Source organism: Gymnoscopelus braueri (assembly GCF_963280865.1).
Source record: "Gymnoscopelus braueri genome assembly, chromosome: 1".
Classification (NCBI taxonomy): domain Eukaryota; kingdom Metazoa; phylum Chordata; class Actinopteri; order Myctophiformes; family Myctophidae; genus Gymnoscopelus; species Gymnoscopelus braueri.
This window is the reverse complement of record NC_137603.1, coordinates 59,294,193-59,317,958: the sequence shown is the minus strand read 5'-3', so window position 1 is coordinate 59,317,958 and position 23,766 is coordinate 59,294,193. Positions and strand designations below refer to the sequence as shown.

The following is a 23,766-nucleotide window of genomic DNA, read 5'->3' as shown; positions in this document are numbered from 1 at the left end:
CAAATTAAGTCGCAGCAACCCGACCCAGGGAAAGAGAAAAAAAAGAAAGCAAGTAGATTCGGTACATAGAAGGTTATTCCTCAAGCCATCATCCTGTACAACATGCACATTTAAATCAACTCTTGTTTTTACCGGCCACTTGCACATCTGTGCTTACTGTATATAAAACTGCAATTATTAACGGATTAACTGTTTGTATTTTATTGTTTTACTCCGTCTCAACGTGAATTAATGTGTCTGTAGTCTTATTGTGTATTATATTGTTTTGGTGTGGCTTTTATTAACTGGTTAGCTGCTTTTATTTGATTTTATTGTTTTAGTCTGTCTGGAAGTGATTTGATATCTCTACGCTGTATAGTCTGTGTATTATATTGTTTTTCTGTGGCTTTTATGATGTTTTTTTAATATATCTGACGTACTTAACCAAAAAAAAGTTCCCCCCTGTGGCGTGGGATAATACAGTTGATGTGAAGTCTGAAGTCCTTTAGACATTCTTCCTTTCTATTTTTAAAGATTAGTTTTTTGTTTTATAAAGTTATACATTGCTCACTCTCTACGGGTTCTGTTCCTATGTTATTCATAGTCCTGAAACTGCACTTGATAAACCCTGTATACTTAGGGCTCTATAGGCCCCCTCTTTTTTCCCCTCTGCACTAAATCTCTGCTATTTCTGCCGAACATTCACCCCAGAATAGGGACGCTATAGGGTTCATTTCGTTAAGGTGATCTACTATATGTTTGGGCTGATGCTGGTCCTCCTCAGTGTGGTACTGTAGAGCAATCCAAGCTACAGTATATCCTCTTAGCATCCTTGCGTATCGGGTGGGTGTCAGTGGGACAGCTCTTGACTAGTTCAAGTCAGACCTTAATTTAGACCAGGGTTCTTCAACAGGGGGTCCGGGAACCCCTAAGGGGTCCTCAGAGTTACTATAGGGGGGCCGCCAATTCTTTGTGTGATAGGACCTTTTTATGAACCATTTGAACCCAGCTATCCTGAGGGGAACATTAGCCAAATATAGCAGATCTACAAGCTCACAATGCCTAGCACTGTGAGGCGTTGTGACCTTGTAGATCGGCTATTTTCTGCAAAGTGTTTGGTGTAGAGGAGAAAAAGGAGCAAAAACAAAGTACAGCGCCAACGGTCAAGTTAACGTAGTATTGAGGGTTTAAGTGGTTCTGAAAATACATATTAACAATCCAACATATTAATGTCAACAAACCAAACAAGACCCTGCTTCAGCTAAGGGGTCCATTACCTGAAAAACATTGAAGACCCCTGATTTAGACAGTAGCTTTAGTGTAGACCCTGAGCCTAGAGTCTATTGTTATGGTCCGGCTCCTAGACCACAACAAAGAAGGGAAACAGGCAAGGGATAAATGCAAAAATGTATATGTTTATTAAATAGAATAAGGAATTTAAATAGATAAAGCAAATGTCTCCAACAAAAACCTGGCAGGGAAACTAAACTGCCAACAAACTAGGGACTGAATCAAACAAACAATATGCTCTGTGTGGCCATGCTCGGGTGTGGCCCAGGTGGAAGAGAGAGAAGCACTGGGAAAGGTGACTCTTTTATAGTGATTGGAGGCCCTGGCCAGCTGCCTCCAATCCTTGATTGCCACCACTCTCCAACCAGGTCCCAGTACACTGAAAAGACATTGGCCGGGTTTCCCAAACGAATTTGAGCTCGTGCGTAGCCTAGAAGTTGCATAAGAGCCTCCACGCAGTTGCGCAGTAGCAACCCTGCTACGCACTATCTTCGTTAGTAGCAGCTGTGTGTGCCCTACGTGCCATCTAAACTGGCTTCTGGAGACACCATCGTCGTAGGTTCTCAAGCGCACGGCGTTACGTGTGTGCTAAAACTACACTCGGGAGACAGCATGCACGTAAAGACCTGGACGAAGCCTACGTAAACTACGTAGTGCTGTCCTACGCTACACAGCAGTTTAAACTCCCTTTGCGAATATATACAGTGAAATGGATCATAAAAATACCAGAGCCAACTGTCAGATGTCCTGAAGCAGTCCACTCCAAATACAACTTTTGAATAATATATTTATGAATTAAATTACAGTGGTGAGGTGACATCTGCAAGGTAAATAAAACACTAAAGTGTCCCCATTAAGTAAATTAAATATACTTAAAATACCAAAAGTAAAGGTATGCAGAATGTCCCATTTCCCAAATTAAAATCTTTTGAAAATAGCAGATCTACAAGCTTGTGAGGCGTTGTGAGCTCAAAAGATTGTTTTAACCATTCATAAACATGGCGAGCGCAACAGCTGTCACTTTGTGAGAGGAACTGGGGACTTTCATCATAACGTTTAACTATAAAACTTAGAAATTAAGGAAACATGCTCAGCATCATTTATATACCTTTAGTTAAAGGTATTGTTGGCAACATTAAGCCTATATTTGAAAAATACCTCTATATATATATTTTGCATTTATTCCCCTCTATCAGCCACTATATAATGATGCTGGGGTGTTTTCCTGCATTGAAAAACACTCCTCTTTCTGAAATCCGTATTTTCCCTACTATTTAGGTTACACATCCGGGTATCCGGTCCGTAAATTAACGCACGCATGTGCGCATCCGTGCGCGTCCGTGTCCGTGTGGACTTTTTACTTTCGGTTTTAAAATGCTCTCAAACTTCGTTTTTGATGCACATAATTTACTTTTCAGACAGCGTTTGGATAGAATTTAGTTGTTTAACTTCATATATGTGGTCAATTTGTCATGAAAGAGCCTATTTAAAAATAAAAATTCAGAGAACCGGCAGGGGCGGGCAGTTCCGCGAATTGTATCCGAATAAAGTAACCTATATTCGGCATGGACGGTTCTTTTCATAGATCTATTTCGCTACGATGGGTGTTACGAGCGCCCCAGGGCGCTCGTAACAAACTGCTGCGTAGGACAGCACTCAGGGCTACAGCCACTCCCAGGAGTAGGAGGAGTAGGATACGTGCATTCTGTCTCCCGAATGTAGTTTTAGCAGACACGTAACTCCGTGCACTGGAGAACCTACGACGATGGTGTTTCCTGAAGCCAGTTCAGATTGCACGTAGGGCACAACCAGCTGCTTCTAATGAGGGTAGAGCGTAGGTTTCGCCGGGTCCCAGCTGTGTAGGAGGCTCTTACGCAAGCTGCGTAGGCTACGCATGACCTGAAATCTACGTGCCTGCTAAGGTACTGTGTGGACGCACGTAAGACCCGTCGTAGGACCTGCACAGGATCTCTACGCAGCATCTCTACGAATCTCTTTGGGAAACGCGGCGGAGTTGAAGAAAGTATTTAATTTGCCTCGGTTTTCATCCGGTTACATGTTTTTAAGACATTGCGCAAGAGTTGCGCCCGTAGAGATAACATTACTGATTACCCTACTGGTCAAATGTTGAATTGCATCTTCTAATGCAAAATATTATGGAACCGGATGAAAACCGAGGCAAATGAAATACTTTCTTCAACTCGTTGGAAGCTGTTATGTTCCGCTAGAACTTAAAACATCTGAGAGAGTGGCGCAAATGCTTTGCTTTTTGGATACGATGTGCAGAAAGGGGTAAGAAACATGTAAAGTGGAAAATGTGCGACAATGTCGACCGCAAACGGCAGGAATCGACGAGGGACTTCATCTCGGAGCTACATAGCGGAGGGAGAGGTTCCGTAGGGGCTAACACAAACCCTGACATAGGCCATGGGGCCGTCACACCCCCCCACTTCAAGACAGGGTCCCAACAGGAACCCTGACCAAAATTACTGCAGCTACTGAAAATACACTTTTTAACATATACAAATACACTCATAGGCCTACTTACAAATACCCCAAAACCCAACCTCCCCTAGCTCCTGCTCACATCTACAGTATATTAAGCCGTAGCCCACACCCCTCTCAGCAACAGGTACCTTTGAAGCAGTTTAAGACAGTGGTGAAAACACAGCAAAAAAATAAATAAAATAATGAACAAGAACTAGTCATGGCTTTGGGAAAGGCAAATGCAAATTTTATCTAGACCTCCAATTTTGACTGTGAGTGTTACTAACACACACAGTATCTTTCCTTCGCTTTCCAAAATGGTTAGTATGGCACTGTACTGGAACTTGCGCTGGTTGTGCTGGTTGATCAGCCCAAACACGCCAAATCGTTTCCCAAAATCAGTGTAATACCTTCGATAGGAAAAGCAGAAGATAACCGCATCCTAACTTCACCTTTACAGAACCCAGAGTGAAGCACAAATGTATGCACAGGCACCTGAAATACAGACATAGCCATGCCCAACACTGGAATACAGGAGCCTGTATCAGTCTTCTTGGAAAAAGGAAAAACAGAACCAAGAACAAATGAATGTGCAGAGCCTGTGTCCCGTAAAATGTTCACAGAAACCTTCTCCTTATTCCCAACTAGAGACACATGTCCTGTTGACACAATGGGCAAGTATGACTTAAAACCAGACTTTTGTTTGACAGGTGAGACTTTACGCTTAGCTTGACCAACAGTAGCACTGGACATTGGTACAGCCAATGCCGATGGCTTGACATGGGCACCACTGTGCTTTTCCCTAGCCATAAGCACATCGCAGTTATCTTTCCAATGACCTTCCTTGTGGCAGTAGTGACAAACATTGTCACTGATAGCACGATCACCCTGTTCTGCAATATTTCCACCAGAACAGTTAGAGAAATACACCCTGCCAGCAGGGTCAGTTTCTCTATCACCCGTACCTGAATAAGAGTAGGCGTTCCTACCCCCAACTTTATGGGTCAACATATAATCCAGTCCACTAAGGTTTAAGTGGTTAACTTTAAGTGTATAAATGAAACCAAATTTAACTCAGAGACAAACTAGAAAAAGTGCTCCTCGGAGGTCAGGTATGTTATTGTGGCCTCCTGGTGGCGCTATAACAGGCCAATGTGAAAAGCGTGGCATTTCTTCCTCGGCCTAGTGGGAATGTGCGTGTGAGATTTCACGGAAATCGCAAGCTGCGTTCATGATTTGAGGCATTTTGTTCAAAACGGACCAATCCTGCAAACTTTGGAAGCCAACCTTAGCCAATGAGGATGGAATATGTTAAATCGGATACATCTGGGTTGATCACATGACTAGAGAGATACTGTGTACCGATTTGCATGACGTCTGGATCAAATCTGTAGGAGTAATATAAAAAATGGGTTTTGCACAAATCGGGCTCCTGGTGGCGCTATAACAGTCCCATGTGAAAAATTTGGGGCAGAGGTTCTGAATTGGCATCCAGGGAGTGTGTGTGCACAGTTTCACAGCGACCGGGCCAACGGTGCCGGAGATTAGCTGCTCACAGACAGATGGACACACGGACACACGGACACACGGACGGACGGACGGACGGACAGACAGACAGGGTGCAAAACATACTCTCTCGCCATGCCTTTCGGCCTGGCGGAGACAATAAATCCAAACAAAAACAAAAATAACAAAAAACAAATGGACCTGTAATCAGATTTAAACGTTAATTACCTTCAGGTAATAATCAAGCATTATTTACCTAGGGTAATAATTACCTTCAAGTTAATGAGAATACTGCTCCACAAAGGAGTTGTAGAATCCGCTAAATCGTTGTGCGTGATAAACTTTGTGTCCACAGACAGACCAACAGGTGAAAACGTACAGTAAGCTTCTTGACAGAGTCAATGACAGGTAATTGCTTATGATTTACTGACGCAGGTCAAGGAGAAGGCAGAATGATCGATCTCTCGGGGGGTATACACAGTTACTCTGAACATGCATGCATTTGTCTGTGCATAATTAAAGGCTTGTAAATAGTTGAAATGTTCATGGGAAGGATGAATGAGACACCACCCGAGAGAGACGAGCCAGATGGTGTTATGCTGAGGCGAGTGTGTGCGTGTGCGTGTGCGTGCCGTGCCGTGCGCGTGCGTGCGTGCGTGCGTGCGTGCGTGCGTGCGTGCGTGCGTGCGTGCGTGCGTGCGTGCGTGCGTGCGTGCGTGCGTGCGTGCGTGCGTGCGTGCGTGCGTGTGTAAAATAAAGAAGGGAATAGTGTCTGAAAGAAACACAGTTGAAAAACGAGAGTGTATACAAAAAAGAAAAATCACTGCCTATTCACAGTGCAACTGTATGGCACCACTGCACCTCACACACACACACACACACACACACACACACACACACACACACACACACACACACACACACACACACACACACACACACACACACACACACACACACACACACACACACACACACACACAAACACACACGCGCGCGCTTTCCTCCCAAGAGGAGGCGGGAGGATCCTAAAAACTGTTGTGTTGCATGACTGGCAACTTTAATAAGGGCTACAATTGCAGAACACGCCTCACAGCGAGCAGCCGCTTGTGAGCTGCATGAGAGGAATGCGAAGAAGTGATGGAGAGAAAGAAAGAGAGAGAGAGAGAGAATGGGAAAGTTATATTAGTCATTATTGTGCCATTATGAAATATCGGTTCCCATCTCCGGCGCCCTCCACGCCGCGCCTCCTCCTTAGCGAGGGTCTCATTTTCATCTCAATCTGCAGACACTGTGAACCGCAGGCTGAGCGCTATCGCTCTGTCATCCCACCTACCGGATGTTAACCCGAGGCGCCGCAGTCACCCTGAAAGATGAGGGCCGGGGCATCACTTTTATATAACGCACGGCGATTTCTGTTTCATGTCTCAATCATGGGCTTGTTCATTGAGATTTACAGAGCCGAGCGCCGAGGCCATCTCTCTGAGGAGGGAATTAACATTCGCACAGGCGAGCGCGTGCGCGATAAAACGTTGGATCGTGTATAGATCTCGGGGGAACGGCGTGTGGCTCCAATGTGGATCTCAAACTTCATGTGGTTAGTAATAGTCATCTACTACAGTATGTCATAAATGACTGACCACATGGCACATGAAGTTTTTCAGGCCAAAAACAATCAGATTTGAACTGGGGACCTCCCACCCTGACAAGCACTTGGAATTGTAGGCATAACATTTAGTTTGACTCGGTTCCACAGATAAATATTGTGTGAAAATAGCAGATCTACAAGCTCACGATGCCTCGCATTGCGAGGTGTTGTGAGCTTATAAATCGTCTATTTTCACAATTTGTGTCTCTTTCTTATATCATTTCACAATTTGGCCAAGGTTTGACCAGTTTTTATAGTATAGTTTGTTGATTACTTTTGATGCAGTAATGGTCTTATTTCTTTTCTTTCTTTCTTTTTTGAGGTATTATAAAGATCTTAAAAGTCCTTAAATTGTCAGTTCTGGGGAAATATGTGGGGGCCACCCTGGGGGTCCCGACCCACAGGTTGAGAACCACTGATCTATGACATCACATCAGTCACTTATGCCCTAGCTATGGTCATGACTGAATGAATTTAGGCAACGTTTCAACTCCACTGACTTCCAATATAAAATGTAATATTTTTAAAAAGTGCATAAAACATGAGGGTACTTTTATGTACTTCCATGACCTGCTAGCATTAGTCTTGGCACTGATCGACCCAGCGGTTTGCAGGATTAGCTTCAGACAAACTCTCTTTTATAGACAGCTATAGCGTCTATAAGTGACACAAGTCAATATAGGCCTACACATTAATGTGAATTTAAATCTTAAATCGCTGCAGATGAGTTCTTATACCCTGAGAAATATCAAGAGATGTTTTAATGATTAGTACTTCTGGTGGGATCTCCCTCTTGACAGAATGAATAAGGCTGGCTTACTCAATACTTTCCCCCCAAAATCATTCTTTTAGATCCTCAGACAGAAACTGTAATATTTTTAAATAAATGATCTATTTTAGTTTAGAGACAACAACCCATAGCTTAAAAATGTCCGATCCAAATTGTAGGACAAAAGAAACAAGGCTACTATAGTGCAAAACTATGAAACCTATGGAATCCCCTCAAAGTTATGCAAAATTATGCAGAAACAAGTTCACATTAATGCTGCAATCATAATAAATCTTTCCACAAAATCTAATCATTCCAGACAAAAGGGGACAATTAATATGTTAATGCGACAGTATAGGATCAGGAAGATGACTTGACACTTTTTTTCCTTTCTGAATTCTCACATTCCTTTTATACGAGAAGTAACCTCAAAACAGGGCTGACAATAAGAAAAAAGGACAGGCCATCATCTCTTAACAGCCCGACCTTACCTTAGGCATTTTTAATTTCATTTTTTATCATGTCTGAAAGCAGTCTGAAAAGCTCACCTCTTCAGTCTCCACCTCACCTCTAGCACTCCTCATTCCTTGTAACCCTTCTTTGATTCTAGTGTTGATTTTGATTCAGTTTTAGTCATAGTCTTTTGAATGAAATTCCATTAAATTTGTGTCATATTTTAGTCATCTGAAATGTTTTACTGTTAGTGTAGTTTTAGTCGACTAAATATCATAAGATTATAGTCGACTAAATCTACAGTTGATTTAGTCGACTATAATGTATTTTGGCGGTGTCTTGATGGCGTCGTAATGGCTGATTTTACACTTGGTTGCATGCTGAAAATAGCCGATCTACAAGCTCACAACGCGTCGCAGCGCGACGGGTTGTGAGCTTGTAGATCTGCTATTTTCAGAGAGCAACACCCGAGCGCAACCAAACATACTGGATCTCTTCTCCACTAACATTTTAGTCTAGTTTTTATTTGTTGACGAAATTGTCAATATATTTAGTCTTAGTTTTAATCGTCATAGCTTAATTTTTATTTTGTTTTTATTTAGTTTTTTAGAGTCGGCGAACATTTTTCGTCATAGTTTTAGTCGACGAAATCAACACTGTTTGATACATGCAGATATGATGTTGGTTTCTTGTTCATATTCTTTCATTTGTTTTGCTAGAGCATGTTTAAGAATGTTATTTAGATAACATGTTGTTTAGACAGGTGGTTTTGTTGTTTACAAGGTATGCTAGTTTCTTTGAAGCACATTGTTCTCTTTCCAGCACTCCAGGGATAGGTGTATGACTGAAATAACTGGTCTAATCCATGGAAATATATGGTTCTCATGCATTTGTTTTCAACTGATATGGAGTAGCGTTCGCTCTAATGCCATCCATTTTACCTCCCGAGGGAATTAAATGCAGTGGTACGGTGGTTATACTACACAACAGAAGCAAAGGACTACAAGACCATCCCTGGACGCTGAATGTTTAGACATACATATATTGTATCTTACTGCACATTTTATAAATCTGCTATTTTCTTAAAATATTTCTCCATTGTAGACCCTTACATTACTGCTCATGTTTTTAGCTGTTCTATATTCGTTTTTTTCCCCCTTTTTTTTGTCCACTGCTGCTAAGGGCTTTTTTTTCACGTCTAAAGGTCCTCTACTGAATGATTAGTGTGGGTCTCTTGCCTGTACATTTTATTCTTACTTTTCTTATTCTTTATTTCATTAAAATCCACTATTATCTTGTGTATTACTCAACTCCATTGCTGTTGTTGCACAGTCTGGTAGAGACATGCCGCACCAACATTTCACTGCTTGTATGAGTGAGCGATAAACAAAACCCTCTTGATTGATTCTTCGCATTCTACTTATGCGACTTGTTGACTATAGGGTTCACGCTCAGGCTCTGCTTTCACACTCGTCAGTCGTTCCTGGATAAGTGTGTCTGCTAAAATGCCTAAATTGAGTGCATTACGATGGTACTTTATGGACACACTTTGTAAATAGTGCTTCAACTAAACACTAATTCACAGAGTTCAATGCTAAGCACTGTTAGTAGGCCAATGAATGTTGAATGACACAATTATGCCATAACGTATTTACCGTGTGAGTCATTGACCTGCTCAGTGAGGTGGCTGGCAGCTAGCGCAGTGTGGCCTGCAGATATACTGCATCAGTTGTCTTTCACAGGCTCAGGGAACAGGGCTAAAAATAATGCAACATTTCTAGGTTGCAGGAGTGTGTATGATGATGTGAAGCGAACAGCCCAGGAAACTACTGCACTGTACGCGTGTCATCACCGTTGACAGGACAAAATGATAACTGCCACCAGCCTGTTAAGGGGCGAATGAAATGGGAGAATGGTGACAGAGTATGAACCTTTGTGGTATAGTGAGTGATGATTCACTGATGATACAACAGTATATCATCACTGTTGGACAGAAACCTTCTATCTCCATGATTCATCGTTCTTTCATAAATGAATGCTTTGTTCAGTTCATTGTATGACGATGTCACACAAAAGTATAGTGAAAATAGCCGGTCCACAACCTCACGAGGCTTCACAAACTTTCTAAGACCTGCTACTTTTGAATATTTTTTTAAAACATTTTCTGTGATGATAATGACATTCGTGCCCCAAATATGGGAACCAGGTTTAGAGTCTTTAAGTTGGTCTGTGGGTTTTATGAATAGTTAACCAATTACAAGTATTATTCAGACTAAATAATAACTACATTGCAGCACAGGCTCTTTTTTTTCCTTCCATTTCCTGACAAGTGACCATTTTGGTGTACTTTTAGAAATAAAACATTTCCTAAATAAAACATATCGTCTCTCTTGGGTGGAAACCTCATTATGTCTAAAACAGTTACTTTTCGGGATTCAAATAAAAAAGCATCAAAAGTAGCAGATCAACAAGCTCAAAATGCGTCGCTTCGCGCCACGTTTTGAGCTTGTGGATCTGCTACTTTTGTGTGACACGCAGTAGTATGATCGTAGGGCGTACGTTAATTTATGGAAAAACACAAAAGGTTAACATAATTATGGAGATAAGAGGTTTCTGCCCGACAGTAACGATATTCAATTAAATTCAAGGACATACTGTACAAGGTTTCCAACCGACAGCGACAACATGAACCTTTGTGGTTGTGTGATGATTCACTGATCACTGTTAATGTAAATATTCCATTAGGACTGTTGTGGTGCTCGTAGGGATTATATAAATTCTAAGTGGGCAGCAGGCACCCGGGCACACTGAGTCAGTGACACACATTAGGAACTTTTTTACTGCTTCAGCACAATCAAATACCACACAATAGCAGTAGGTAGATTATTCATTGTTCTCTCACTCGCAGCACTAGAGAGAAGTGATTTGTCTTGTTCTTCTAGGCATACACACTGCTATAAGGATATGATCCTTCTCTTTGAGAGGTCAAGGACCCCCTGTATATAATTCTGAGACATGAATTAATGGCATACTTCATGGCCACTGCTGAGTTCACGTTCCCTTTTCACCCAAATCTTCCTGGGAGGTATCAGAAAAGAATCCTCTGCAACATAGACAGGATGTGTGATAATGATACAATAATGGTAAAATTAGATTTTTATGTTTGGAAAACCAAAATGCAAGCATAAAGAAATCAGACTACAGCACCTGTGTGTGGTTTAAATGACAGTTAACTCACCAAGTGAGAATGTTCCTTTATTCTTTTGAGGATAATCTGTACTCTTCTGGTCATTGTCTCATCACATCCCCCAAAAGATTTACCAAAATAGAATACTTTTCAGTAATTTGTATCATTGCAGAAAAACACTGATGGCATTATTGTCTCCGCCAGGCCGAAAGGCATGGCGAGAGAGTATGTTTTACCCCCTGTCTGTCTGTCCGTCCGTCCGTCCGTCCGTACGTGTGTCCATCTGTCTGTGAACAGCTAATCTCCGGCACCGTTGGCCCGGTCGCTGCGAAACTGTGCACACACACTCCTTGGATGCCAATTCAGAACCTCTTCCCCAATTTTTTTACATTGCCCTGTTTAGCGCCACCAGGAGGCCGATTTGTGCAAAACAATTTTTTTAATATTACTCCAACAGATTTTATCCAAAAATCACGCAAATCAGTACACAGTGGCCCTCATTTATCAACGCGGTGCAGCCCAAATAATGGGCGTAGGGCGAGATCACCGCACCTTTCGGCATTTATCAATATATCCTGACGTGGGCTTCATCCTACCATACGCTGAGATCTCACGTCTGGTCGAGACCAGTTGTTGACGTTGGCTGCGCCCGTTTATTCCATTCTAGACCTGCGGAGCAGCATTGTCTGACTGTCTGACAGGCATCTGGACACATAATCCACTCCTAAATGTATATCTACACACTAATAAATAATCCCTGTGAAAATATAACATTTTATAAAGTAATTTAAACAAACTGCTTTAACAGTCATTCAGTTGCATTGGCTATTTTAAAATAGCAGATCTGCAAGCTCAAAAACGGGTCGCATCGCGACGCGTTGTGAGCTTGTAGATCTGCTATTTTCAAAATATACGAGCGCTTTTGCGTCGGGACTCGGGAGTCCCGCGGTCGGGACTGCCGACGATCTTTTCATGGACAGTGAGGTGTACAAACTTACAGTAGCTTGTCCTATGTTATGGAGTTATGTCATAGAGAGTTTTGAAGGCTACAACCTGGCTGGGTTAAGGATATAAACCCGACGCTCCAATCTCTTATTAACGTGGCGGACCGAAACCACTGTCGCCCGTCCGAGTCTCACGGGGAATATCTACATGACTGCTTGTGCACTGCTCGGTATGGGTTACATAAATTAATATACAAACGTATTCCATTCATGGCGATGTGATTGGTATCATAATATGTCATTCATGTAGACTACAAGCCTACGTGACAAAGATTGTACCGCTACGGTACGTATTACAATACATGAAAAACACAGCTGGGCGGGCGTGTGTGTGTGTGTGTGTGTGAGAGAGAGAGAGAGAGAGAGAGGGGGGGGGCGTGTGCGTGTGCGTGTGTGGCGAGGCAGGCGGGGGAAACTCTTTCTCATTGGCTTTTGATGTCTTTGGTCGTATTCTGGTCCTTCTTCATGTCGTAAAATCGGGGCGTTTTGAGAATATTTAAGGGCGTGTTATTTAAATGACGCTAGGTTTCAGCCGTGACATTTATCAAGCCTGGGACCAAATGTAGGCTCGGATCAGCTGTGTAGGATTCGTTGATAAATGTGACTTGGACGTTGGTGTACGGCCGAATATATGGAAAAATATAAGCCGGTTTATACGCTGCGTTGATAAATGAGGGCCAGTATCTCTACAGTGATGTGATCAACACAGATCTGTCTGATTTTCCATATTCCATCCTGATTGGCTAAGGTTGCCTTCCAAAGTTTGCAGGATTGGTCCGTTTTGAACTAAATGCCTCAAATCATGAACGCAGCTTGCGGTTTCCGTGAAATTGCACACGCATATTCCCACTAGGCCGAGGAAGAAATGCCACTTGAAAATGTTCAAATCAGCCTCATGGTGGCGCTATAAAAGGCCGATTTGCGTTTTTAACTATAACAGCACCGATCTGCGTGAAACTTTGCACCATACTCCCTAAAGGCCAAGGGAAAACATCTGCCCTGCAATTTTCACATTAGCCTTTTATAGCGCCACCAGGAGGCCAACCTATGTAAAACAATTTTTTTTTATAAATCGGTACACATGATCTCTATAGTCATGTGATCAAGATGGATCTGTTTGATTTTTCATATTCCATCCTGATTGGCTAACATTGACATCTAAAGTTTGCAGGAGTGGCCCATTTTCAATAAAATGCCACAAATCATGAACGCAGCATCCGATTGCGGTGGAACTTTACACGCACATTCGCACTATGTTGAAGAACAAACGCCACTCTTTTAACATTGCCCTATTATAGCGCCACCAGGAGGCTGATTTTTTCTTTTTTATATCACTCCTACAAATTTTGTCCAAACATCATGCAAATCAGTACACAACTATCTCTACAGTCAAGTGATTAAGATGGTTCCGTCCTATTTTTTATATTCCATCCATTGGCGAATTCCGAACATTGCTGGCCCACAATAACCTACCTGACCTGGCGGAGACCTGTGCTCCGAGGAGCACTTTTTCTAGTTTAATCTAATATTGATGTAGCAGTATTTTACATTATGCAAGGCACTTGTTTGTAACTAGCTCAGAACGCAGCAGCTAGGCTTCAACAATTAAAAATAAACACATACCTCTGCTGTTATGTAATTGTACACTGTAAGCTTTCTATTTGAAATTATGATTCTGATATGTTAAATCAATAAATGACCCAGCACCTTCCTGACTGAGCTGTGGTCCTTATTAAATGTTTGAAATATCTATGGTAATATTGTAAGCAAACTGTTCATTAGAAGTGAAAATAATCACTTTCACATTCCATTGCTACCATCCTGCTGTTATGCTGCACTGGTTGAGTTTATCTAGAGTTCAAGATGTCTGGCTTGGACTGAAGTTAATTAAAATCCTTTTGCTTTCCATGCGTATTGTCCTATTTGTTCCTATCCCTTCACTGCACCTTTACATTTCAAATACTGTTATTTTGTAGCATTTAAAAATTCCCTACCATAGGTTACCGGTCAGGCTTGAGAGGTATGTTAATTGAAACCTTTGCCCTTAAAGCTCAATGATTTATCAATTTCATATTGATACAAGAAATCATATTAAACTTTCAGACTACTCTGCTGTTAAAAGCCAGTTATAAAATTGTTTCATAGGATGACATACAAGTGAAGCTGGGCCTAATGTGAGATATGTATGGTGTACTCTCACATATCAGAGATTTACACCTACTGATAAGTCTGGCGACATCTAAATTCAACATAAAAGTATTGAAATTAAAACAAATCTATAACTGCGTTGCTGAACCAAGGCAGACTTTAGGGCGATAAACTCACCTCTGTTCTAGCTCATACATTGAATTTCGATTACCCTAGATGCGTCAATAGCCGGAGATCTCTGATCATCTGACTATGCAAGACTATACTACATACATACCAGATAAATGTACTCTCAACAAATCGACACAGGCCTGATAAATAATACATTTGTGAAGCCTTTATTTCTTAGATAACATATGTTACACTTTGCATGTGAATGGACAGCTCAAAAGTAATAAGATCCACACTGGACTATTTTATTTGTTGTGTGCACATCCTGTGGCTGAAATTACACCACCACCAGTCCCTACATACATCTCCTCTTTCTTATCCAGAAGCTTTAGCTTTTGCGGTTACCAGTGCAATGCGTCCATCACCAGCCAATGCCTCAATCAACCAGCAAGAAAGTAATGCTCCAATCACGAAGGAAGAAAATCACAAATCAAAAGTCTCTTCAATTCTCTAGGATCATCATTACGCCAGATTTATACTTAATTGCATGCCAGTGTGTCACACCAAAAATGGCTAATATACAACACGTTGCACCGCGACACGTGAGCTTGTAGATCAGCTAGTTTCGTTGTGTGTCACTCAATGCTGTGCAACTAAGTATAATCCATTAATTTGTCTTCAAAATATGTATAGATACATCTGATTGAGTAGTAAAATCTTGGCTTCGTTTAGATTCGTCATCTCAGTATTTTATACTGTAACTGCATCACCCAATGTTTCAGTACTAAATTCCATTGAGTGGTCAACAGAAAGTCTATAAACAAATAGGTAGGTGTCTTTTTGGCAGTTGTGCAGACAACTCTAAGCAGATGAAAGAATAAATAACACAAAATAGGGGCTGAAATTTTATACATTTTACATTTATTACAGTTAACTGACCACCCTTGAACCCAATATGTTTTGTCTATAGAGTGAATGACAAACAAACTGGTTCTTTCTGTACATTGGAACTTTCTTGATCGGGGTTTTCTCAAAAGCATCATTGCACCGAGAACACCTTTATATAATACACAAGACGACTTAAAAACCCCAGTGCCATCACGCTTGGAGAAAACCCAAACCGGCCATCTGAAATGAGAGCTCAGTTCAAGGTCGTTTGGTCATTTATCCGACAATCACTGTGTCCTCATCTTGGAACTCGTAGAAGGGAACCTCCAGGTTGAGGGGTGCGGGGCCCTTCCTGATCCTGCCTGACGAGTCGTAGTGGGAGCCGTGGCATGGGCAGTAGTAGCCTCCCCATTCCCCGGCGTTGGCGATGGGTACGCAGCCCAGATGGGTGCAGACGCCGAGGACGATGATCCACTTGGGGTTTTGCACGCGGTCCTTGTCGTGCTGTGGGTCGCGCAGCTCGGCAAGGTCGACGGCCTCCTCGGTCGCGATCTCCTTCTCTGTGCGGTGGCGGACGAACAGAGGCTTGCCCCTCCACTTGAAGGTCATGTTCTTGCCCTCGGGGATGTCGGCGAGCTTGACCTCGATCTTGGACAGCGCGAGGACGTCGGCCGAGGCGCTCATGGACGTGATGAACTGGGTGACCACGGTCTTGGCGGCGTACACGCCTATCACGCTCGTGGCTCCGGTGATCAGGTAGGAGAAGGCCTTTCTGCCATCGCTGCTGGACTGGGAGGACTTGTGTGGGTCCAGCACCTCGGGCCGTCTGTAGTCGGAGAAGTCTGGGACTTTGATGTCTGTGTGGGCGAAGCGGACTCCTGTGCGCCCTGTGGATACGAACAGACGAGTTATGAGAAAAAATATGAGACTAAGCTTGTTGGGGGTCTTACATGGCCAAACAGCTGTTGCAAGATTAAAGTTTCAATCACACGGATAATCTCAATAGCACATAGAACAGTGGTTTCCACTTCCCAAACAAGCCCAGGTGTGCCTTGGGATTTTGTGACAACCACACAGTGCAGTGCAATATATATATGCAATATATATATATATACACATGCAATATATATATATATATATATATATATATATATATATATATATATATATATATATATATATATATATATATATATATATATATATATATACACACAAAAAGTAATTAACTTTTACTTTACAATACGAGTACTGTTTGTGCACTCATTTCCCAATACAGAGACAAATTCTATTGCCTAACCCTCATCCTGGCAACTTGGCATCCCCGTTTAGGACATGCAATTATAGGCCTTTTCCCCTCTTTCTGAAGTATGAACTAGGGCTTAAGTTTTTATTTGGCATTAGTAAATACAAATTTACATTTACATTGTGATAAGAGTGATAACACGTGTTGTGAATATATATGCTTTGAGATTTTGCCCTGCTCCTTGGTGTGCCTTTGGCACAAAAAGTTTTGAAATCCTTACAACCTCAATTCCCCCATTGTTTACTTTATTATGCAAAATCCTTCAGAAATACAGGTAATTTTGATCCCATCAGTTACACAAACCCACACCTGAATAAACCATATGGTCAATTTAAAGATTATCTCTTGGTTCAATTATTATGCACCTGATGATATACCGTATATTGGCATTCTTACAAAACACAGGCTCAAACAACAACACTCAAAGAGCTACCGAACCCAATGGGGAAGGCATACAATAAAACAGAGTGGTCAAGTCTTGCATCGTTTTTAATTGTTTTCTAGTCATTACAGTATTGTACAGAGGTTTTGTACAAGGAAGCACACCTGGGTTCTATTCAGGCCTTGAATTTTTGTGGGGGATTGCGGGAAATGAGCATGATTTTATTGTTTCCTTCAAATGTAGCACTTATAATGCGGGACATTCCCACAAACATTTTACAGTGATGAGAATGGGGAAGGAGTGGTTATCTGACGGAACGTCCGTCTATCTATCTATCTATCTATCATGCACTCACATGATAGAGTACAGTAGAGTTACAGTATCGCTCCCTCTCTGCAGAGTGTCTCACACAAGGCTACGTCCCCTCTCAGTGCTGGCTATGTTTATTTATATTTACTTGTAAGACAGTGTCGTGCACGGAATATAGCTGATCTGCAAGCTCACAAATCACAAGGCGTCATCACTTTGCGAGGTATTGTGAGGTTGTAGATCGGCTACCTTCGGTAAAAAACACCAGATCAATAGACTAGGGAGGCTACTGGTGCAATTTCACGTAAATATCAATATCTTTCTTCTATTCAAAATGTTTTTGTTCCGTCTATCTTCATCCTTCCTTCCACATAGTGTTTGTCTGCCTCATTCTTTAGTTCATGTCCATCTCTGTTTATGTGAAGTGTAAAGTAACTTTTCCATATTAATCATAAACTTTGCATCTTTGTCCCTCATGTATTCTTACTTTCCAAGGAGTATAGGATGTACACTACAGTAGAATACTTGTATTGTGGGCACAGCAATGCATACACCTATTACGTACTCATACATAAAATCTACATTAGATATTAATTCTACCGATCTTTAAAACATACTAAATATTAAAACTGCCCATATCTGTTGGTCTCTCGTCCCTGCTCTCTCTCTCTCTCTCTCTCTCTCTCTCTCTCTCACACACACACACACACCTTAAATTGGAGAAGAGTGACAAAATGCAATCTGAGACGAACAATGTATGTTAGACTTTTAAAATCCTCTCCGGTGTATGACATTCTTCAACAAATGAGCTGTCCCTGACATCCTGTCACTCAACAAAGGCCTTTCATAACATAGTTTAACCTTACAATCATTGTCCTCATTTATAATTATTTCTCCAGCATGCTCAGACAGCTACCATTTGTAAGGCCATGTCTCAATTAACACACCTGACTATCTATTATTTATTTTGATGTCTGCAATCATATATTGTATACACACTGTATACTCCAAATTACTTGGATCTATATACAAATACATGTGGTGAATAATGGTATTGATTTTAAGGCAATTTAACTTGGCTTTTTTTGTGGTTGTAGTCGAGCCACATTACAAAACAAATCTTTGCATGGAAATTGGGGATAGCAAGCTGCCATCTAAGTGTCAATCTGCAGAAATATCTAATCACTCCAAAGTTAGTATTCCCTTCCTTGACCTTAACCCATTAAAACCTGGAACGCATCTGTGTCAGTTTTTTTATTTTAGCTAAAAAGCATTATTTTACACTTTGGCTATTCAAAAATAGCAGATATACAAGCTCATAGCGCGGCACCGAGTGCCGCGCTACGAGCTTGTAGATCTGCTATTTTTGAAAAATCGTTAAAATGTGTCGTTTTAAAGTGAACATTTTTAACTCAAATCTTTGCTTCCGGGGGTCCCTGAAACAAGATGGGGGTCCACAACCAAACGCATATCATTTTGGGGGTCCTTGACATGAAAAGGTTTGAGCACCACTGATATAGAAACATACGTTTTTTTCAGAATACTGTCGGGAATTAGAAGACATCTGTAGAAATGGCTTCAGGTCTTAACTTGCCCTGCCTAGAACGACTATAACGACTTCTGTCCCTTAAGCCCTGTCTGCCAAGAACGACTAAAACGACTTTACATTTTTTCAAATCTATTGTCTATTGTTTTTTTGTATTATTTGACCCAAAGACCAAGGAGATATGATTTTTCGAAGATCTAGACTCCCATCCACTTCCTTGTTAACTTAAAACTTAAAAGATTTGTATATCAGCTCCTGAGTACTTTTTTTTTTCAATGAAAAATCTCTGGCAGTGGGCAAACGCAAAAATAAAAAAGTTCTGGCAGTGAATGAGTTAATGGGTTAAATAATCTCATACAGTATGTTATTATTATAATTATTATTATTATAATATTATCATCATCATCTTATGTGAAATATTGCTATTGTTGCACAGTCTTGCGGATCGTATCTGGCCAACATTTTGCTGTTGTACCATCCAATAAGACGAAATGCCATTTAAGTAAAAAGGTACAACCTCGATTCCCAGTGTGTGTGTGAAACAGTGACAGTGTCACAGCAATAACTATCTGGGCGCCCGTAGCTGAGTGGGTAGAGAGGCCGTCTGGGAATCAGAAGGTCACCCGTTCTCCCCCCAGCTGCCCAGTGTATGTGTCGAAATGTCCCTGAACAAGACGCTTAACTGCACCCAGGTGTCATATTAGTGGCATCCACTGCTCCTAATAGTTAGGATGGGTAAATACAGGGGACACATTCTATCCATGTGCTGTAGCAAATACAGTTACACCAACAATAACTAAAGGGGAGACACATTATTATTGTTTGCACATCATTTGGCCACATTTGTAATGTGTCAATTTAAGCCTCACTTGTTCCCGCTAATGGTTACATCAAACTACACTAGGGCTGAACAATATTAGGGGGTAAAAGACATAACAATAGTTTTTGTTTAAAAAAAAAAATAGGCCTATGCATTGCAATATAAAAAAAAGCAGGACTTGATTTCATATATGCAGATATGCAGTAAACTTCAATAGATCACTAATTGATCATTAGTTGAAGCAAAATGATATGGCCGTGTGCGCATTGCGCTACTGCTTGCTGCAGGCACGCAGTGTTTATTGTTTTAATTAAAATTAAATATGAAAGCTATGATACACCGACATAGTCTAAATACAGATAACCTTGTGCCCATGCCCTAAAAAGCGCCCTGCAGTGCAGCAGTCCACCGGTGTCGGCTCTCGGGTGCATTCAGCAACTTTTTTTCACACCTTCCAACCGACTGATCTCCTGGCTTCATTCGACTGCCAGTATGTAGTAATCTGTAGTAGTCTGTCTGTTTGGTGGAGAGCTACCTAAATAGGGCAGAATACCTTGGCGGACTCAACATGACACCTCTGAAGATACATGCAAGACCAGTGACCAAGAAGTCATTAAATCATGATGTTATTCGTCAGACTAACTGTACTGTTTTTCATAAAGGATTATTCATGAAATATGTAAACCTTCCTAGTTTTGTTTTCAATCGAGAAGTAAAATTGTGTTAGTACAATGCGGCAGACTGCCCCGATTTGCTCTAACCTCTAACTATCCTTTGCTATGTCATTATTGCACGTTTATACTGCTAGGTTGATGCTGAAACGATAGAGTGCACACAGTATCACTGTACATAGATTATTGTACTAATTCATTCTCTGCATTTGACCCATCCTAACTATTAGGAGCTGAGCAGCCAGCAGTCACTGAGCAGCACAGCTCCAGGTCAAAGTCTAGTGCCTTGCCCAGGGGCTGTATGTCCCAACATGTAGGACTGAACAATACGGACAATATTTTTTACCAAATACCTTGATATTGTGAAGATAAATTATCTTTTTAGATTTTTCAAATATTTACAAAGAAATTGCAAAAATAACCAATATACAAGCTCAACGCATCGCACTAACTACATTTTAGACTTATTTAAAGTATAACATAAGGCTTGAGTGGTTAAACCATGAAAAGAAAACACTTGTGCAATATCTCATATCAAAAGTCTCATATCACCAGCCCTACCTACTAACAAGTATGTATTTTGGCAGGGCTCACGACTGTGAGAAAATGGGTCACCTTGAGAAAACTTTTATTTTCACTTACAAGCCTATTAGTGTACTGATGTATTTGAAAGTGCCAGGGTGCATTGAAATACTACACACACACACACACACACACACACACAGTTAAGTTGTAGATGAAACAACTTAATTGCCAAAACTCAAGTCATCATAACTCTATGGGGGATCCTGGCTCTTATGACGTACCGATGGCTTTCTGAAAGTTGTTTTATGATGTGATGGAGGTTGGATGGTTGAGTATACGTTAATAGCAAATGTAACGCTTACACTGCATCACTGAACGTGGGTTTTAAAACCTATAAACACTAACATTTAACGGTGTGTAATACCTTGTCAAGCCTTGAAAATACAACACAATAAGAATTCATGACCTTACATACGTCAGTTAGCCAACTTTATACTGACTGACACCCGTTACCTGAAATGAACCAGAGGCCTCAGGCCACCCTGTCAGCTAGGAAGCTAAGTTATACCAGGCATTTAGCAGGCGGTTAGCAAGAAGCAGGGTCAGGAGTTACTTAAATACCATGATTCATGTTCTCATATAAGAACAACTACCAACAAGTTGATACTTATTAGTGTGAACAGAGGACACTCGAGCTAAGTATTGCCAGTGGTGTAAAGTAACTAAGTAAATGTACTCAAGTAAAATGTGTAGGCATCTATACTTTTTTCAGTATTTAAAATATTCAATACTTTTACTTCTTCTATTCCACTACATCTCAGAGGAAAATGTTGTACTTTTACTCCACTACAATTATATGAAAACTTTAGCTACTTTGTAGATTTTGATTATTATTAAAAAACACACTAACCACTTCAGCCCTATATTGCAGCCATTTGAAAATAGGCGATCTACAAGCTCACAAGTGCGTCACTGTGAGCATGTAGATCTGCTATTTTCAAAAGATTTTTCTATACATTTTGACCTTGTGAAATGGGACATTCTGCACAATGAGTACTTTTACTTTTGGTACTACTTTTAAGGATATTTTGATGCCAATACTTTTACTCAAGTAGATTTTGAATACTGGACTCTTACTTGTAACATAGCATGTCTACATTGCAGAATTGATCCTTTTACTTAAAAAGTAAAAACATTTGAGTACTTCTTCCATCACTGAACTTTAAACCGACTGACACTACAGCTGTCACCTCACATGAACCAGAGGCCATTTGAGGTGTCAGCTAGGAAGCTAAGCTAACTTAAGAATTTAGGTTAAAAAAACAGGTTCAGAAGTGACTTTAATAACATGATTCATGTTCTCACATAAGAACACACTTCTTCTAATGCCTACAGCAAAGCACGGCCCTGAGAACAGCACTACCTACAAGCTTATACTGTTGATACTTAAGAGTGCAACAGAGGACGGACACACAAGTATAGCTAACTTTAGCCTTGAAGCAGGCTGGAATGCTACTACGACATACGGCGGAAATAGCAGACCTACAAGCTCACAAAGCGTCGCGGACGCGACGCTTTGTGAGCTTGTAGGTCTGCTATTTCCGGGTTGTTGAAGTCCCTGTTTGACTTACCGTTGATGCTAACGGTGATAGCGGGCCCTGTCTTCGGGGCCTGGCCGTTCATGGACTCCCGGCACAGGAACGGCATCTTCACGTCCACCGTGATCTTCTCCGTCTTCACCACGACCCCCGGGACCAGGGCCTTGAGGGGCCCGGCGACGGCGTGGTTGGTCGCCTGCATGTACGGGGAGAAAGACCCCGACCGAGCCGCAAGGGACATCATGTTGGCGGTGAGTAGATACGACCTTGTTGTGTTACTGTGGAAGGAAGGCTATGGTGGATGGTGGATGCTGGAGAGACGTTGGTACGTGACAGGTCTACGTCATTACGCAGCGCCACGTGCGGAGATACGTAGGATACGTCACGTGCCATGCGGTTGTCTGATCCCTTGATGGGCATTGGTACTAGTGTTGCCATGTCGGCTTATTATAAGCGACTTTGGGCTTATTTTTCTGTGAAGTTGCTTGGGAATGTTTAGCGGGTTTTTTGGGGGGTTTGTTTCTAAAGTGTTTGCTTATTTAAGCTTGCTTCCAAATTGTGTAATTATTATTTAAACCACTGGTTCTCAAATATTTTCATGAAAATGTTTTGTGTCGGAGAGCATGTTGTTAGAATGTTTCAAAAATATTCCACATTTTAATGCAAGAGTTTTTTTTAAAAATAGCAGATCTAAGCTCACGGAGCTTGTAGATCTGCTATTTTAGGTTTAAAGACAAGCGCTCATGTGACCTAGTTGCTTCTTTTGGGCTTGTTTTCCTACACCTGGTTGCTTATTTCTCTCACAAAATATGGCAACACTGATTGGTACGTCGGCATTTCGAGTGCCTTGATTTGATTTACATGTGAATCAAATCGACGTGACAATGTTATACTCAAGGTTATTCACAAAAAATAATACGTAATTAAATACATTTTATATAAATAAATACATTTTATATAAATAAACACATATTATATAAATAAATAAATACATTTTATATACATAAATAAATACATACGTTTTATATAAATTAATACATATTATATCAATAAATAAATACATTTTATGTAAATAAATACATGCATGTATTTATATATAAATATATTTATATAAAATATATTTACTTTACATTTATATA

General features: G+C 41.0%; 1 protein-coding gene across 1 annotated transcript; it reads right to left on the bottom strand.

Annotated features, from left to right (window-relative positions):
• Positions 1 to 14,793: 14,793 nt before the first annotated feature.
• Positions 14,794 to 22,943, bottom strand: uqcrfs1 (ubiquinol-cytochrome c reductase, Rieske iron-sulfur polypeptide 1). Its single transcript, XM_080430587.1, has 2 exons — positions 22,661 to 22,943; positions 14,794 to 16,357 (listed from the first exon to the last, which is right to left on the bottom strand). The coding sequence occupies exons 1-2, from the start codon at positions 22,869 to 22,871 to the stop codon at positions 15,747 to 15,749; spliced, it is 822 nt and encodes a 273-aa protein (XP_080286713.1). The 5' UTR covers positions 22,872 to 22,943; the 3' UTR covers positions 14,794 to 15,746.
• Between the last annotated feature and the right edge of the window lie 823 nt (positions 22,944 to 23,766).